The sequence below is a fragment of the Trachemys scripta genome, chromosome 4, assembly GCF_013100865.1.
Source record: "Trachemys scripta elegans isolate TJP31775 chromosome 4, CAS_Tse_1.0, whole genome shotgun sequence".
Taxonomy (NCBI): Eukaryota; Metazoa; Chordata; order Testudines; family Emydidae; genus Trachemys; species Trachemys scripta.
The window spans coordinates 61,825,171-61,844,670 of NC_048301.1; the positions used below are offsets into that span (position 1 = coordinate 61,825,171).

At 45.1% G+C, this 19,500-nt stretch overlaps 1 protein-coding gene across 3 annotated transcripts in view; it reads left to right on the plus strand.

Moving 5' to 3' along the window:
* Positions 1-16,738, plus strand: part of LOC117876773 (cytosolic phospholipase A2 beta-like) — a 28,515-nt gene extending 11,777 nt beyond the window's left edge. For 2 of the 3 annotated variants that reach the window (XM_034769140.1, XM_034769138.1), the window contains 8 exons: positions 723-945; positions 1,574-1,691; positions 3,545-3,682; positions 5,743-5,847; positions 9,419-9,610; positions 11,253-11,419; positions 13,160-13,346; positions 16,305-16,738. In XM_034769140.1, coding sequence (XP_034625031.1) covers positions 723-945; positions 1,574-1,691; positions 3,545-3,682; positions 5,743-5,847; positions 9,419-9,610; positions 11,253-11,419; positions 13,160-13,346; positions 16,305-16,549 — 1,375 coding nt within the window. In that variant the 3' untranslated portion in view covers positions 16,550-16,738. Of the gene's footprint in view, positions 1-722; positions 946-1,573; positions 1,692-3,544; positions 3,683-5,742; positions 5,848-9,418; positions 9,611-11,252; positions 11,420-13,159; positions 13,570-16,304 lie in introns of those variants that run through there. The other variant, XM_034769139.1, reaches the window with a different exon arrangement.
* Positions 16,739-19,500: the final 2,762 nt, after the last annotated feature.

The following is a 19,500-nucleotide window of genomic DNA, read 5'->3' on the forward strand; positions in this document are numbered from 1 at the left end:
CCTGATTTTTTTTTTTTTTTTTTTTAGGCGGTGGAGTGTTTAGGTCATTGGCTTGGGAGACCCAGGTTCAAGTCCCAGTTCTGCCTAAGTTAGAACAGTTTTTCCTCCCAGATCACACTGAATCAGGCAGGGACTTTGAACCGGGGTCTCCCACAGTGCAGGCCAGTGCCCTAACCAGGCTATAGGCTATAAGAAAGCACACTCTTTGTCTCACTTTCTTCCTTCTCCTTCCTGATGAAAACCAGAAAAACTGATATGGCTTCATGAAAGGTTTTGGCTTTGCTGAAACAGCATATTGCAGTGAAAATTTCATTTTTTCATAAATGTTCCAACCAGATGTATTTAGGACAGGAATCCTGCTCCCAGTGCAGTCAGTATAAACCCTGCACTGAGTCCAAGGGGTTAGGAGCAAATGCTTAACAACTCTCCGGGTTTCTCCATTGGCAAAATAGGAATTGCAATTCTGAACACGGGGCCCAATCCAAGCCCTCAGATCCAAACACCCCCAAGCTCTTCGAGGAACACTGGATCTGGATCTGAATACTGTAAACCAAGAACATCCATAAATAATTCTCACCTGCTTCATAGGAGTGTGGTGAGGTTTAATTCATCAAAGTTTGTAAAGTGCCTTGATGTCCTTGAGTGGAAGACACTAGGTAAATGTAATGTGTTTTTATTATTAAACCGATTCTTGTTTTGTTAACATCACCTCTTTGCTTCAGGACCATGACCAACCTGTACAAAAATGCCAACTGGTCACAGAAAACTCTGGAAGGGCCAATCAGTCTAGCAAAGAAACAGGTGATGAAGTGCAAGATGAATGTTATTTCCATGGAGCATCTTAAATATTATCACGAAGAGATGATTAAGAGGGCAAAAGGAGGACACATCTCATCTTTTACAGGGCTGTGGTCACTTGTTCAGGAAGCGTTTTTACATGATGAGGTGCGTACAGTGCTTCCTGGAGCATGTCCCTGCTATGCCATAGCTAAGGAAAATGATTTCTCTGTTTTTTTGAGCCTTTAATGACAATGTGGGTGAGTGCAAACGTATAGTCTCCTAAAATATAATTGTTAAGAAATAGAGGTGGATAAAGTTCACCAAAGTGCCTAAGTCCTATGTTTAAAGGTGACTTAAGATTTTCCAAAGCATCTAGTGATTTTGAGTGCCTCAGTTTTTGAGTGCCCAACTGATTTTCGAAAGGTGCTGAGCAACCATCCTCTGAAAATCAGCTGCCTTTACAGGTGTCTGCAGTTGGGCACTCAAAAGCTGAGTCACCAAAATCACTAATAACTTCTGCAAATTTGCCTCTGCCTCATTGAAGGTCAATAGGAGTTAGGTGCCTAAATCACTCAGATGCTTTTGAAAATGTTACCTGGTGTCAAAAAAAATCCAGGCAGAGATTTGGAGGCCACTTCTGAAAATATGTCCAATAGATTCATACATTTGGTATTAACACATCTATTTATGCTGCCCAGGTAGACTCTGTTGGCAGCTTCTTCTTATTGCATTTCAGATTGTTTGTTTCAATTTTCCTTATGCTCTTTGTGATATTTTGTGTTTCCTTCATTAGCCAGAGGAGAGTAAACTCTCAGACCAGCGCAAGGCCTTGGATCAGGGTCAGAACCCCTTGCCTCTCTATGCAATCCTCAATGTCAAAGCGGAACAAATCAGCACTTTTAAATTTAGAGGTAAGTGTTCCAAGCTTTACCCGTGTTTCTGAATTCAGTTTCTTAAGGGTCAGAGAGGCTAAAGAGATTTTCAGAAGGGAAAAAAATCCCCTCCGGCTCAGCACCAGTTCTGGAAGGTTCACCTTTTACTGGAGTGAGAAAGGAATTTGTCCTTACCTGGGAACTGCTGGGTGCTCATTACTTTTGAAGATGAGAGGAGATGATTTAGTGGCTAGGGCACTTGGACATGAACAGGGAACTTGGATGTAGACTCAGGAGACTGGAGTGTAGTTTCCAGCTGAGCCACAGACTTTGTGTAACCTTGGGCAAATCACTTAATGTACCTTGTGTTTTAGTTCCCCATCTGTAAAATCCGGAGAGTACTTCTCTACTGCCCTTGGATACTACTGTGAGGACGGCCATATAAATATCTAAACAGGCAATGATCTGATCTTATTTAGAAGCCTGAACCTGGGCTTTGAAGTCCAATGTTAGGCGCACATATTTTGAAAATCTTGGCCTTAGCATCTGTGATGGTTCTCAGCATGCTCAGGAATGTGAGTCACCTTGTTAAGTGCCAAAACAGTCTCTGGTGGGCTATGCCAGCACTTACTTTGTCTTGCAGCTTAACATTAGGTTCACCCCAGTCCCTGACCCCCCATTTGAATCATTTCATTGTAGAGTCCAGCCCTTATCCACTGAACACTCACAGAAATACTAGGTATTCTGTCCCCAAGGGAACCATGTGCACAGCAGCTTGTCTGATTCAACCCAGGACCAGTTCTTGTATAACATCACAGCACTGAGATTTATAGTGAAAACAATCTATCTTAAGTTTATTATCAAAGGTTAAGATTTAAGAGATAGTGAGTAAGGATAATGGAAACAGAAAGGTTACATATAAAACAAAATCAATACCTGCTTTCTAGAGACTAAACTTAACTTTAACAGAGTAACCATCAGTCTAAAAGCAGTCTTATGTCACCTAAATGTTCTTTACCGTGTTTCCAACCCGGGCAGGTTGGGATCCCATTTTCACAAATGTAATTGCGCTGCCTTCCGCAAGTGCAGGATCAAGGGGTGTCCTTTTGCCTTCTCCTTATATCCCCAAAGTTCATTGTTTGTCCCCAGAGTCAGGACAACTCCCTGTGGTTCAGTCTCTGATGTCTTGCCTCCCTATTGACTTTCCATCTCCCTGTTGACTTTATATGTAAATAGGGCTTCAATTGTGTTGACTTACAATGCTACACGTGAACCAAGATAGGTAGGTGGATATATGCCCTTTGTCTGGAAAAAAATCCATTTGTCAACCATACTTTGATTCAAACGTTAGGAGCATGTTTTCATTATGCATACGCAACCTTTTACATAATAGCCACACAGACATTTCACAATAATATTAATGATCAGCATGATCCTGGCTTTCATGTAAGATCTTACATGACGTGGTTTATGGATAAATACCATGAAAGCGGTGTGTTGGGGTAATGAGTTTGTCAGGCCTGTTAGGAATTGCTGTTACACAACAGTGAACCCGTTGCCAGTTGGCACCAATTGACCTCTATGTCAGAGTATCCAGATTCATTCAATCCTGGGCTTCCACCCAGGGCTTCATCAATGGGTCTCTCAACTCTTATCTGGAGAGACAATATTCTCCTGAGATGAGAAACCAATTTAGTCTCCATGTACATCAGCTCCAAATGTTAATGAAGAGGGTAGGGCTTATCATATACAAGCTACTGTCAGCACAGAGGAGCTGGGAGGAGCAAAATTGTTTGATTTGTGAATTGCTTTATCCATCTGCGTAAGTCTCATTTTCTTTTCCTACTCTCTTAGCATTATAATAAAAACCTTGTGTGTCAATCCTTTTGTAGAATGGGTGGAGTTCTCACCTTACGAGGTGGGATTCCAGAAATACGGAGCCTTCATTCGATCAGAAAATTTTGACAGTGAGTTCTTCATGGGGAGGTTGGTGAAGAAACTCCCAGAGTCTCGGATCTGCTTTCTGGAAGGTGACCTATTATTCATGGAATATAGCCTAATGAAAACACCATAGAGAACATAAATGTGGCACTGGCTAGCTACAGACCTATATATTGCAGTCCTAAACAGCCAGACTCCTAGGGTCAAATTTACCCAGATCCAATGGAGTCGAGTACTGCCAACTTCAAAAGTTCAAAAATCATGATTCGGTCTCCCTAAAATAATGAGTTTAAAAAAATTATATTGTGTTTTTGATCTATCTTTTGATTTTTGAACTCCCCCTGCCCCCTCCCCCACTGACAGATCAGAGTTGCCAACTCTTCCAAATACAGAGTTGGCTGGTTTTGGCTCTCGCAGAGATTCCAGCTTTTCCTCAAACCCCAAATTTCTAAATAATTAATTCTGTGCCCTGCAGCCCCACATCTACCCACCTCCCAGGCCAGAAATGAATTATGTACTTACCAGCCCCCACGTCCATTCTCCCCTACCAGCCCCCACACCTGCCCATCCCATAGACCACCAATTAGTGATGCATTCCCAGCCCCTCATCACTTCTGTCCCATCATTCCTACATCTGCCCCTTGCCCATCTGTCTACCTCTGGTCCTCCTGCAGCTCCAGGGATTCTTCACCCCCTTCCCAGACCTGGTGGCACAGGGATGGAGGGGGAGGAGCAGCCAACAGAGCCAATCCATTTTTCATGGGAAGGGAGGAGGAAGCAGCGTCACCCTGAGCTGCTGGGGTCTTTCTGCTCCCTCTTCTCCTGTGACAATGGTGTCAACTTTCCCCTGCCCTACCCCCAAACTCCTCTTGACTCTTGAGGGGAGAGAGCCATCATTGGTTGCTCTTCCCCAGGAGGCAGGCATGTGGGGAAGGCAGCCAATCAGAATGGGTTCCCCCCCTTTAAGCAGGGCTGAAATCCATGCAAGGGCAGGAGCTTCTGGCATCACTAACTGGCTCCACTAGGGGCTAAAACTGTCTTACTCTCATTGCAAGAGATGGCAACACTGGCAGTCGCACCATGATTGAGTTTGGCCTCTTATGTGTGTGCATGGAGGGAACAAACCCTGCATTGAGGGCACAAGAAGTGGGAACTCCTTGCACCCCAATACACCTACACAGGTCCTCACAATCTGATCCTGTAGCTGTCAAATTCCCATTGAACAGATACATGCCTTCATTTATAAATAGAAGTAATAACACTTGATTAGATAACCCCCTCTTGGGTGCTGGTGATTTCATGCAAGAGAAAAGCGTGCTGTTGGGGAGCAGCAGATGTCTCTGGGTCTCATTTACATAGTAAATGCTGCCCCTGTGGGGTCTCTGCAGTGCTGTGGTAGCCATCTCTCTTGAAACAGTACCTGGAACCATGCTAGGTGTGCCACGGCTGAGGCAAGCTCCGTATGTGCTTCTGTTGCTAAGGCCTTATTAGCCCTCACACCTGGTGGAGCTCAATGCTGTTCCTCAACTGCCTTCAACACCAGGCTGCTCCCACAGTCCCAGACACCTTGCTTCTGTGCCCCATGCCTCCCAACTGCCATCCTAGCATCCACCCCCAAATCTTCCCCCGCTGGTGCCCTCTCACTCTGTTCAGCCTGATGGAAAGAGCAACAACAGCTACACCCTTAGCAGATGTTACTAATAATAGATTCACTACATTGTGCTCTGCTGGTCTATTACTGACCCAAAGACCAGTTCACAGAAGGATCTTAGGTTCATTCTGCTTCATCACACCTTTTTGTCAATATTATACCCTCTATCTCCACTAATACACATGGACATTAGAGGAGCTCTTTTGGGTGGGTGAAGTCTGTACTTTGCTGCCCTCCAGTAGAGTGAGAGAATGCAATGTTCACCAGCATCTGAGGAGGAGCTTTTCTTGTCTGAGCTCTACCAATCTTTGTAGCCAAAGTCCCAGATTTGCTATTTTATCTAGGGCACTATGTTACAGCACAATCAACTCAGACTACTGAATTATACTCAACATGGGTTCTTGTAAGTAAAAATTCATGACATTTTTATCCAGATGAGATAAACCACTGGTTAACTTGAGCTGATATGGTGTTTCTCTCATGTGGTTGGACTTGCAGGTATCTGGACTAATGTTTTTACTCGGAATTTGCTGGATTGCTTATACTGGTCCTCAAATTCAGATGAATTCTGGGACCACTGGGCCAAAGACATGGTAGATATAGGTAAGAGTTTAAAGCGTTTTAAGAGCAACATATATTCTTGCCTTAACTGACCGCATAGTTCCCATTATCAAGGAGAGGATTAGGAGAAGATACATTTCTCCTACTTCTGCTAATGAACCCTCACAAACTCTCTAAACACCAGTGCATTACCTGTGTTCTGTTATTCCACTGTGGTTACCAGTGGATCCCCCAGTATGATTTTCACTTATATCAGATTTACTCCGATAGCATTGTGATAGTATGGGAGTCTTCCCCTTGTGACAGAAATGGGTTCATTCTGCACGGAGCCCATGTAGGACTCTGATACCAGTATATTACAGTGTAACCTTTTGTCTGCCTCTTCCTCAGCTGATCAATATTGTGTTGCCATTGTTTCATATTCGGTAATGGTGCTGGGTCAGTAGCACTGCCCTTGCCTGATTTTTGTGTCTTTTGAACAATTGAAATGGAAACTCTTGTAAAGATCAAAATAGGACCAAAATCAAATAGGACCAAGAATCCTAAAGTGCTAGTATCATCCTACTGGCCAAAAACAACTTATCACTCACCTTTCCATTCACCTGGTGACCCTGCCAATCTCATCCTGTTGAACCCTGCCATATTTAAGTGCTAATTTAAAATGTTTTGATTAGTTTTAATTTTGCTCTCAAACCACTAGTTCACTTCAACTGTGACTATGCAAAGGGTGGGGCAATTGGTGATGTCAGGCTGTCAGCAGGGCTACGAAGCAAGCATGTCATTTGAAAGACTAGAAGTTGGAAATTGTTCTTTAAATAAAAAAGAATCAAATACGATCAACTGTTTGATTAAAGTGTGTGTGTGAAAGAGAGTGAGAGGTAAGAAACCATCAAGTGGTAGCTGAACCGACGAGGGGGGAGGCCATTTTAGATTTGATTCTGGTAAGTAGTGAGGACCTCGTTGAGGAAGTGGTAGTGGGGGACAATTTGGGCTCCAGTGATCATGAGCTAATTCGGTTTAAAATACATGGGAGGAGTAACAGAATTAAGTCAAAGACTAGGGTTTATAATTTTAAAAAGGCCAATTTTAACAAATTAAGGGGACTGGTAAGGGAAGTGGATTGGGCAAACGTATTAATGGATCTAAAGGCAGAAGAAGCCTGGGATTACTTCAGGTAAAAGATGCATGAGCTGGCGGAGGCCTGCATTCCAAAAAAGGGAAAAAGATTACAAAGCAGGAGATTTAGACCGAGCTGGATGAGCGACCGACTCATAGGGGCGATTAGGAAAAAACAGAAAGCGTACAAAGAGTGGAAGAGGGGAGGGATTAGTAAAGAAACTTACCTTAGCGAAGTCAGAGAATGTAGAGATAGAGTGAGAAAGGCCAAAGGCCGTGTAGAGTTGGACCTAGCGAGGGGAATTAAAAGCAATAGTAAGAGGTTTTACAGCCACATAAATAGGAAGAAAGCAAAGAAAGAAGAAGTGGGACCGCTGAAGACTATTGCCGGAGAGGAGATTAAAGACAATCTAGGCATGGCGCAATATCTCAATGAATATTTTGCATCGGTGTTTAATGAGGCCAATGAAGGTATTAGGGATACTAGCACCACTACAGAGGGGCATTCAGGATGGGGGATTACCGTATCCGAGGTAGAAACAAAACTTGAATGCCTTAATGGGGCTAAGTCGGGAGGACCGGACGATCTTCATCCGAGAATATTGAAGGAATTGGCGCGGGAAATAGCAGGCCCATTAGCGATAATATTTAATGAATCTGTAAACTCGGGGGTGGTCCCGTTAGACTGGAGAATAGCTAATGTGGTTCCTATTTTCAAGAAAGGGAAAAAAAGTGATCCGGGTAACTACAGGCCTGTTAGTTTAACATCTGTAGTGTGCAAGGTGTTAGAGAAAATTCTGAAAGAGAAACTAGTTGAGGACCTGGAGGTTAGTGGCAATTGCGATGAATTACAACATGGTTTTACGAAGGGCAGATCGTGCCAAACGAATCTGATCTCCTTCTTTGAGAAAGTAACGGATTTATTAGATAAGGGAAATGCGGTGGACCTAATATACCTGGATTTCAGTAAAGCATTTGATACTGTACCCCATGAGGAATTATTGGTTAAACTGAAAAACATGGGGATCGATATGAAAATCCAGAGGTGGATAAGGAATTGGTTAATGGGGAGAATGCAGCGGGTCGTATTAAAGGGTGAACTGTCAGGTTGGAGGGAGGTTACTAGTGGAGTGCCTCAAGGTTCGGTTTTGGGACCCATTTTATTTAATCTATTTATAACTGACCTCGGAACCGATTGCAAGAGTGGGCTGATAAAGTTTGCGGATGATACGAAGGTGGGAGGCGTTGTAAATTCGGAGGAGGATAGGGATATCCTGCAGGGAGACTTGAATGAGCTTGTGAATTGGAGTATCAGAAATAGGATGAAATTTAATAGTAAAAAGTGTAAGGTGATGCATTTGGGGAAGACTAATAAAAATTTTAGTTACAAGATGGGGACACATTGGTTAGAAGTAACGGAAGAGGAGAAGGACCTAGGGGTCCTCGTAGACCACAGGATGACTATGAGTCGACAATGCGACGTGGCAGTGAAAAAAGCCAATGCTGTCTTGGGATGCATTAGGCGAGGTATATCTAGTAGGGATAAGGAGGTCCTGCTTCCGTTGTACAAGGCGCTGGTGAGACCTCATTTGGAGTACTGTGTGCAGTTCTGGTCTCCCATGTTTAAAAAAGATGAACTCAAACTGGAACGGGTGCAGAGAAGGGCCACTAGGATGATCAGAGGAATGGAAAACCTGTCGTATGAAAAGAGACTAGAGGAGCTTGGGTTGTTTAGTCTGACAAAGCGAAGGCTGAGGGGGGATATGATTGCTATCTTTAAATATATTAGAGGGATTAATACGAGGGAGGGAGAAGAATTATTCCAGCTTAGTACTAATGTGGATACGAGAACGAATGGATATAAACTGGCCGTGGGGAAGTTCAGGCTTGAAATTAGACGAAGGTTTCTGACCGTCAGAGGGGTGAAATATTGGAACGGCCTTCCGAGGGAAACGGTGGGGGCGACGGACCTGTCTGGTTTTAAGATTAAGTTAGATAAATTTATGGAGGGAATGGTTTAATGGTAAAACATAGTAGTCAAGGAAAACCAAGCAATGGTAGGTAAATTGTATAATGGCTGACAGGGGTCAGGCTGGAGACTCTTGCCTATATGCTCGGGGTCTTACTGATCGCCATATTTGGGGTCGGGAAGGAATTTTCCTCCAGGGCAGATTGGCTGAGCCTCTGGAGGTTTTTCGCCTTCCTCCGCAGCATGGGGCAGGGATCTCTAGCAGGAGGGTTTCTGCCGATTGAAGTCACCTAAAACAGGATTGGGGACTTCAACAGCAGAGTCCAGGGAAGGGGTAGGGACGGTTTTATGGCCTGCAGCATGCAGGGGGTCAGACCAGATGATCATAATGGTCCCTTCTGACCTTAAAGTCTATGAGTCTATGAGCGTTGACCCACGAAGTAGACAGAGAGGATGATGAGCCCAAGAAAGGAACATTCCATATTCTTTGTCAAAGTTCTCTCTTACCCTCCTTTTTCTATTTCCCAGGTAGAGAAAATAATGCTTCTGATGACTCTTCCATTGTCATCAAGTCTCCATGTTCCATATCAGGGAACCTTTGCGAAATCTTTAACGACATTCTAACCACCCGCCCACTACTGGAAGAGACTCATAACTTCTTGAGAGGCCTAGAATTTTACAAGGATTATCTCCAACAGAGAGGATTTATTGAATGGAAAGGTAACTGCAACTAAACATTAGCTGCACTTTTGAGGTATCATCTCAGGTCAAGGGATACGACTAATGGCAATAACAAAAACTTAACAAGCCATTATGTGTTAGAGATGAGTGAATGGGTCGGCTGAAAATATGAATCTGGTGAACCAGCCACTCTGGGACCCAGGGGCGGCTCTAGACACCAGCAAAGCAAGCATGTGCTTGGGGCAGCCGATTTGCAGGGGCGGCAGGGATCCAGCATGGGAGCTGAGAACCAACAGGGGGCCCTGGGAGCTGTAGTTCCTTGGTTAGCTCCCTGCCTATAGAGCCAGCCCTGGAGCAGGGAAAGAACTACATTTCCCAGCATTCCCTTGGCCACTACCAACAGGAAAGAGGGGGAGGGAGTGAGGTAGATGAGACCTCATGCTGCAGTGAATGAAGAGCTGCACTGTGAAGGTAGGGATACCATATTTTAACATTCAAAAAAGAGGACACTCCACAGGGAGGGAGGGTAGCCCCACCCTGACCCCATCCACTTCCTCCGACTGCCCCCCCACAGAAACCCCAACCCATCCAACCCCTCCTGCTCCCTGTCCCCTGATCACCCCCTCCCGGGACCCCTGCCCCTAACTGCCCCCCAGGACCCCACCCCCTATCTAAGCCTCCTTCTCCTTGTCCCCAACTGCCCCCTCCTGAGACGCTCCCCTCAACTTCCCCCCTAGGACCCCACCCCCTACCTGTCCCCTGATAAACCCCCAGGACTCCCATGCCTATCCAACCACTGCCTGTCCCCTGACTGCCCCCCCCAACCCCTGACCCATCTAACCCCCCCTTCTCCCTGCCCCTGACTGCCCCCCCCGAACCTCCACCCTATCCAACCCCCCAGCCCCCTTACCGTGCCACTCAGACCAGCGTGTCTGGCTCCGCACAGCGCCAAACACGCTGCTGCATACGTGCTGCCGTGCTGCCCCGCAGAACCACAGCCCCCTCCCCCTCCAGCACCTGCCTTCCAGATTTGAACACCTCAAAATTCAGGAGTGCTCAAGCTCAGTTTGGGCAGCTGTTACTTCATTTCTCCCAAATCAAATATCCTGATCCACTGTAACTTGCTGTAGAAAAAGTAAGATAAAATTGAGCAAGAAATGCTTCCCAGTGGTTATTAGGACTGGAATTGCTATTTTCAACAGCCATTGCCTTTTTGTTTGTTTGTTTGTTTGTTTGTTTGTTTGTTTAAAAGGAAGACAGTGATATTGCATTGGCAAATTCTCCATAGAAAGAAGGAGTGGAACAAAAGAATAATAAAGGCACCTCAACTTTTCTTCATTTCTGTAGGACAGTCTTATAATATGCATCCAGATATCCTCCAGTCACACAAACTGAAAATTGTTCCACTTTACTGCAGTTTTGTAACCATATGGGAACCAATCCTGTCTGTGTTCTGTGCACATCTAAAATTCCTGCTGAATGACCTGCCGTGGGAGCGAGTTACCAGTGACCCAGGGCTGCGGCGGAAGGAGGGTGCAGGTGGGGGGGGGAGGGAAGAGAGCCCAGGGCTGGGGTGGCAGCAGGTGTGTGTGTGGGGGAATGTCTTTTTGTTTTTTCTTGTTCTTAGAAAATAGTCCATTGTTCCTAGTGATACAGTGATTAAAATGCAGTTATCTTTCAGACACTGTGCTGGATATATCCCCTAACAAACTGACTCCACGGGAGAAACATCTTTGCCTAATAGATGTTGGCTATTTCATTAACACCAGTTGCCCACCGCTTCTCAAGCCAGAGAGGAACGTGGATGTCATCATCTCACTTGATTACTCGATGGGCAATATGTTCCAGGTGAGACGATTCAAATTCACTATTGCTTGTAGCACTGATGGCACCTTTCCTACAAGGCTTGCCTGCCATTTTTATTTTGTTTTTAACAGTACAGTTATAATAGGATTTGGACTCAGTAGTCTGAAGTCCACTATCACAGTGGTACAAAAGAGGAGTAACTCCTGATGTCAGAAAATTAATACCCATGTAGAACTGTTATAAGCAGTTGCTGAATTAGGTCCAATATCTTTTGGCACCAAACTAAACAGTGTTTAGTTAATTACCACCAAGAGGCTCCCATTATTTTCCCCTTCATGGGAGAGCAAACTAGTCAGAATGGCCAAAACACCAGTAAAAATGCACAGAAAAGGTACAATGTTCCAACAAAGCCTATCTCCAGTTTACATCAAGATCCTCCCCTTCATACATGGTTTCATGAAAAAATGAGGTTATCTATTATGTTTTACATCTTTAATAGGAATGTGAGGAGAATTAGCCTGATTTTTCCTTCCATTTTGACAGTGAGTGGCTCCATATGTATGGCACAATCATTTTCATGTTGGATTAGTGCACAATGGATTGCTTAGAGTTACATACATAGACCGCTGGAAAATTCAGTCATTCCAGAGCGTAGTAGCTCAGATATTTAGTGTTCCTTGCAAGAAGTGTAGTAAATCTTTGCTTCACAGACTGCACTAGGTTCTAGTTCAGGGGTGGGCAAACTACGGCCCGCGGGCCCGATCTGGCCCGCGAGCCGTTTTAAGCCAGCCTGAGAGCTCCTGCTGGGGAGCAGGGTTGTGGGGCTTGTCCCGCTCTGGCATTCCAGTTGGGGCACTGGGTTGGGGGCCGCACCACGTGGCTTGGCTCCGCTCCGGCACTCCAGCCGGGGCACTGGGTTGGGGGCAGCACCACTCCCGGAAGCTGCATTGTGGCGCTCCAATGGGAGCTGCAGGGGTGGTGCCTGTGGATGGGGCAGTGTGCAGAGCCTCCTGGCCGCACCTCCACATAGGAGCCAGAGAAGGGACATGCCGCTGCTTCTGGGAGCCGCTTGAGGTAAGCGCCGCTTGAAGCCTGCACCCCCGAGCCATATTTTGCTTACCTTGGATTGGTTTATGAAGAATGATGCTTTACTGAGTATTGTAAAGGCACCTAGAAGCAGATGGACAGGGACATTTTACTAATGGGATAAAGTACAAAGTACACACAGGGGAACATGCCAGTGCTTGATTCTTTTCAGCTACTATAACAGTTCCTACCATGGATGGATAGTACAGGTGAGCTTGAAACAAAACCTTGGCATTGAACATCCCTCTCTTGATAATGGACTGAACAAACACCTCGGCTCAGACATTTCCATACTTTCGGAAAATTCAGATGTGCCCTATGTCTAATAGAGAAAAATTGTAACCCCCTTTCCCTCTTGCCACAAGCCCCTTTCATTACTCGGTGTGGGGTTTGTTTATAAAGTATGGATGGGATTTTCAAAACACTCAGAGTTGGCCTAATTCTGCCCCCACTAAAATCTAGGCTAAAACTGCCACCAACTTCAATGGAAACAGAGTTAAGCCAGTGCTGGAAATTCCCACCCTCTGAGCTTTAATAAAACGGAGGCTTTTGGTCAGGCAACCGTATAGGGTGTTTGTATCATTCAGTATTGTGCCTTGTGTGGTTTCAGAATAATTCAGTGTCACTTGTTACAGGAAAACCTGAGTCTAGTCTTTTGTGGGGGTTCTAATGTGGTCTTATTCTGTGTCTAACCAGCAATTAGAGATGACATACAGATATTGCAAAACACAAGGAATCCCATTCCCCAAAATTGAGCTGAGTGAGGAAGACAAGAAGAATCCCAAGGAATGTTACGTGTTTTCAGAGGCAGAGAACCCCAGAGCTCCCACAGTGATCCACTTCCCATTGGTGAACAACACTTTCAAGGACTACAAGGAACCTGGTAAGTTCATTGTCAACAGGAAACAATCATTTTACTACACTTTGTGTGACCCGTCTTCCCACGTCTGATTTCCCATTTGTCCTGTTCACCTCTGTTCTGTCCTCCCTGGGCTGAGTGCCTGTTTTTTTGACTGCACTCTCCAGTGACCTAACATATAACAGCAAAAGCTTTGGCAGAGCCAAGTTTGAGCAGACACGTGGAGATTGATGCAGACTAGCAAACAATGTCAGAATAAATGATGCTCTGTGGCTTTTGCATGTGAAAAGCGTGGAGGGGGCTGGGTTGTAATGGGGGATGGGATAAGAGAATTTTTGGCTGACTCAGCTAGAATTCTTCCTGGACTCCGGGGGGGAAGAACATATTAGAGTAGCAGCTCCCCCCCTTGTAAATGGGTACATCCGCGCTGGGCCAGCTCTGCTCTCTACCTGACGCTCCCATGACCTACGGGGAGGCAAGCACCAGCTCTAGCACTGCTCATTCTCTGCACCAAGATTGTGCTTAAATCTCTGTAGATATTTAGCAGCAGACTGTTCCCTCAGAAGGTGCCTTGAAATTGATGCCTTAAGCCGCAAAGGACACTTTAAAGCTAGAAGGATTCAGTAGGTACCCAGTTTTCTAAACAGCTGTGGGACACCCTGAAAAAAAGCAACAGGCAATGTTCTATCTATGCCTGTGCAGACATTCCAATTGTAAACACTCTGACCTTTTAAAATAATGAATTGGTTTTATTCAACCTTGGAATGATCTGCCTTTCCCAGTGAGGATGGTGAAGCCAGCCAGGCTTGAGGTTTCTAGCTGCAGCCCTTTTGAGCTCTCAGTGCAAAATTTCAAATCCGACCTGAAGCAAACTGGGTTTTTTAGATGAGTTCGCAAAGAAAAATACTCTAATTGTTAAATCGATTCTGTTCAAGCTTTGCAGAAAAATTCATTTGCTCTGGGACAACTGCATGGAAAACTTTTCCCCAGAAGGAATGTTTGGAGAAAGTAATGAGCAACTAAAAAATAAGCGGTTAAGAAAAATGTCTCCACTGTTACTATCATTTCCCATGGAACACTAATACTAGTGTTAAACACAGGATAAACAGATACGCTGTGACTAAATCTGGTTTAGAAACTTTACAGGTTAATAATCAACATATTAGGAAGAAGGCTGGAGCTGGTCCCTAGGGACAGAGAAAGCTTCACAGAGTAATGCACGTTCAGGCAAAGCTGTTGAAGACAGCAGAGCAGGTCAAACAGAGGCTTTCACAGTTCACTTAATGAAAAGCAGCTGAGAGTGTGTGGAAGGAATGCAGGAGTTTAGCTTCTCAGTGCCCAAGGCCCAAACCTGTGAGTTATGAGTCATACCGGTTTGCCTCCAAAGAGTAATTTATTCATAGATCTGGGCTTCAAGCTGTCAGGTCAACTGTAAAAGTGTGCATTTGGGGAATGGCAGGTCTAGTGATTTCAACTTTAAAGGTGGTAATTTTCATTTCTGGCTGAGTGGGAGACACCCCAGAGAGCTTTTTATTTAATCATTTGATTTTGGCTAGGTGGCCAGTTTTGAAAAGTTGGCCCTTTAAAATGAAAATCCTGCATTTGTATGTTAAAAAAAAGCAGTGGCATCTACAATGTAGGTGATTGGCATAGAAAATGTGGCTCATGATGTTAGAGCACTAAAAGATTCATTTGAGGCAAAGTGTTAGCACATCACCAGAAATTCTACATAGTATTATTCAGTATCCCTAGCCTGGAAATCAAACTTACAGGAAAAACTGACAATCCAAGTTAGAGTATGGAAGTCAGCTGATGCTTCATGAGCATAACGTAGGGTCAGGTGGATATTGCAGATAACATCTCACATATAGGGTGACCAGATGTCCCGATTTTATAGGGACAGTCCCGATTTTTGGGTCTTTTTCTTATATAGGCTCCTATTACCCCTCACCACCTGTCCCGATTTTTCACACTTGCTGTCTGGTCACCCTATCTCACATATGGCCTGTTTAGAGCCCTAGCAGAGATCGTACAAAATTAGATTGATCTGGGCAGGTTGCTTTCAGACTGCAAATAAATTAGATTCTCTTGCAAAATGGGAGGAAGGAAGCGTAACTCCAAACTCAAAAGCATAAATATTTGGTTTCTGTAGTCCTGGGATGCAGTAAACAGGATTTCCTGATATGAAGTGCTAAATAAATAATAAAACTTACCAGGAGCATTGGACTGTTGGATACTGGCACATTTGGGGTATGGTGTTAAACTGGAGAATGAAGATGTGATACCTGATGGCTGGAGGAAGGCAGATTGATATGCAGAAGACTCCCCGCCCCCTTCCACTCTTCCGTGTGTGACAGGCTTGGACTCTGTTGATTTATTCTTTTCTGCCTCCTGTAGCACTGCATGGATTTACCTGCTGGCAGAATTTGACCCATATGGCCTGAATTTCAGAAGTATCGAGCACCAGCAGCTCCTGCTAATTTGAGCAAGAATTGTGTGCAAGAAAGGGACACTTGAAAATCAGGCCAGTAGTGTTCAGAAAAAGCCTATAGGCCTAATTCTGCACTCAGTGTGATGTCAAGCCAACGCATTGAAATTAATGGAATTACTTCGTATTTATGCCAGTTTAACTGAGAGGGGAAAAAATTGGCCCACTGCCTCCGATGTATTTTTGTTCCTTCTCTGCTTTTGACCTTGATTTGTCATCAGGTTTAAAGTCAGAGTTTGAAACGCAGACGTATTATACTTAGCTTCATCGAAAACCACCTATTTATGCCCACAGGATACCCACAGAGTTAGAATCCCCTTTTGACCAATCAGACTGCTCCATTTATACTAGCCCTCATCTAATGACCAGTAGAACTTAACAGAAAATGGTCACTGCTATTGCTATTGAGAATGTTATGTGCGCCAGACCCACATTTTCCTGTCTTTCGTATTCAAGATTTAGCTCACAGTGGTGGCTTTTCTCTTCCTCTGCAGGGGTGAAGCGCAGTCCCTTGGAGATGAAGGATGGTGATATAAATTTGACTAACAAAAACTCACCATATTATTTTACAAAACTGGTGTACTCTGCTGAAGACTTTGACAAACTGGTAAATTTGAGTAGCTACAACATCCTCAATAACAAAGACCTGATTCTACAGTCCATCCAGAGGGCTATGGCATGGAGGAGAACCAGCATGAGTGGACGTTTACCCACCGGTTCTGAAGTTCAGTCTGCCTAGGCAGTATTTCTGCATCATCTACCTGCTGTAGGTTACAGTGTTCTGCCAATATTTTACCAGAGGCACTGCTGGTTACCTATTACATTGTATGAAGTGATACGGCATCTGTGTATTTCTCATCTTGTCCATTTCAAATTGTCTTAGCTGTAAACAAGTTTTATTAAAAAAAATCCAGTTTTTGCAGCCATACCAACCTCAGGCTGTGTTCTTATAAGCTCCGAGGGTGGGGCCTGGTTAGTGGTTGATAGGAGACCTCCCAGGAAATCCCGGTGGTAGTTCAGTGAGTTACAGTCTTCTCTCAGTGGCTGGGTCACTACAAAAAAATAATTTTCCCTCTGTTGATATTCACCCCTTCTTGTCAACTGTTGGGAATGGGCCACATCCACCCTAATTGAATTGGCCTCGTTAGCATTGACCCCTCCTCCCCCACTTGGTAAGGCAACTCCCATCTTTTCATGTGCTGGATATTTATACCTGTCTACTTTTTTTCACTCCATGCATCTGATGAAGTGGGCTTTAGCCCACAAAAGCTTATGCCCAAATAAATTTGTTAGTCTCTAAGGTGCCACAAGGACTCCTTGTTGTTCTTACTGATACAGACTAACACGGCTACCACTCTGAAACTCTTCTCTCAGTACTGAGCCGATGTCCCCTCTCCCCCATCCCCTCATGGTGTTGCGGGAATGTTGTCGGAGGTGCGGAGTTTGGGATGATACATTACAAACAAAAGCCCTGACCACTGGCGGTCATGAAAGGCCTGATTTTCAGAGGTATGGAGCACTTAAACTCCCATTGAAATTAAAGGGATCCATGTGGGCTCAGCACTGGAGACCAGGCCATACAAGAGTGAAAAGAGTTAGTGTACGTGGCCAAATTCTAATGGGAGAATTCCATTCTACCTACCTTCCCCTTGTGGCTTAGTGGGAAAAAATATTTTCCTTCCATTGCCTCAAACAAATGGGCACAGAAATGGTGTCATATTCTACCATCCAAGGTCAGATACGTTTCAGTGGTGTGTGAAATAAGCTTTAGAGAGTTAGTAAAATGATTCTGAGATCCTGCTGGTGGAAACATGCTACAGTGTAAATGATTTTTATTAACTACTTTGTGTGTGGTGCTTTTAAAGAATATCATGGGCCAAATTCAGCCCTGAAATAAGTGGCTGTAATGGAGACATGTCTGAGTCACTTTTACTAGGCCAAGAAGACATAAGTCGAGATGGTCTTATTCATTTGTACAAACTGAGCTCGGGGCAAAGTTAATACAGAATAAAGTCAGAGTAAACAGCTATGGCATTTTTTACACAGGAAATTTGTCCTTTACAAAACCATCGCCTATATCGTCTTATGCAAAGTATATTTTAATAGGTGGGATGGAGAAATATTTAACGTTTAGCCAAAATAAAAAAGGGAAAATGCTTCATACCGCTTTGCTGAAAGAAAAACAAAGAAAATTGAGTCTGGTTTTCATTTAATTATGAATACACTCAAGAATGTGACTTGGAACTACCGGGGACAGACTTCGTAACCTTTCGGTACATTAAAAGGATGTTGAAACTTTTCTGAATAGAACACAATGCATTTACAAACCAGATCTTCAGCTGGGGCAAATCAGCATAGCGCCACAGAAGTCAAAGGAGTTACAGTGACTTAGGATCTGGTTCATACTATCTAAGAGTTTTTTCAATCCATATTTATCCTTGGTCCGCCAAGAAAAACGTACATTCCTATGTATTGTAGATATAAGCAGGGTCTAAATTAACTGAATTAATTCTCCCCTGACAGCTAGCAGGGAGGGGGAGAGACTTTAGGAGCAAGCTGTATTTACATGAACACACCTATAGATATCCAGCAGATAGCGTGGGGTTGCTCAAAGGAATCAACTTTGGCTGATGTTAGCGGGGGGGTGGCAGGTGGCGAGGAGCAGTGACCAGTCAACTCAAGTGCTCAGATGGCGGAGCAAGCAAGGTGCCTTCTTCCTGGGGTGGGAGCAGGGCCGGTGCAAGAAAGTTTCGCGCCCTAGGCAAAACTGCCACCTTGTGTCCCACCCCCACGGCGGCAGCTCCCACCCCAGTTCACCTCTGCTCTGCCTCCTCCCCGAGCACGCCACCTCCGCTCTAATTCTCCTCTCCTCCCAGGCTTGCAGCGCCAAACAGCTGATTGGCGCTGCAAGCCTGGGAGGCGAGAGAAGTGGAGCGGCAACTGCGTGCTCGGGGAGGGGGCGTAAGAACGCTGTAAAAAAAAATTAGGGGCACCACTTTTTGGCGCCCCCAAATCTTGGCGCCCTAGGCAACCTCCTAGTTTGCCTTAATGGTAGCACCGGCCCTGGGTGGGAGGTGAACGCACACATATGTGCCTCTGAACCCTGGGTTGTCTCTGACCAAGGACAACCATTATGCATGGGGTATGGTGAGGGAGCAGAGAGAGGCACAGAAAATGAACTTTTGGTTATAGAACATGAGGTCCGGTTCTGAGGTGCAGCATCAGGGCTGTAGGCTGGCCCCACGAGGTCCAGGATTGGTGCTCTTGGCCAGCCCCATGGGGTCTGGGATGTAGGGGCAGCTGAACAGCTCAGTGGGGTCCAGGATCTGGGGCTGCAGGCTGGCCCCAAGGAGTCTGGGATGTGGGGGCAGCTACCCAGCTCTGGGGGGCGACCAGGACTGCTGGCAGACCCCACAAGGTCCCAGACCCAGGCTGCTGTATGGGTGTGAGCCTGCCCAGCTCAGTTGGTAAACTCTCAGACTTTTAATCTAAAGGTCCAGGGTTCAAGGCCCTGGGCAGGTAATGAACTAGTCACTAAGATCTTAAAAAGCTGTCTTTAGAGTCTTCCTTGATGTTACTTTTGGCCCACGAGGGCTCAGTGAGAGTACCTCCCCTTCTGGGTCCCTGGGAGCCCCCACTGGTCATTCTGCTCAGGCTGCCCTGCTAGCTGGAGCTCTCACCTGGGCTACT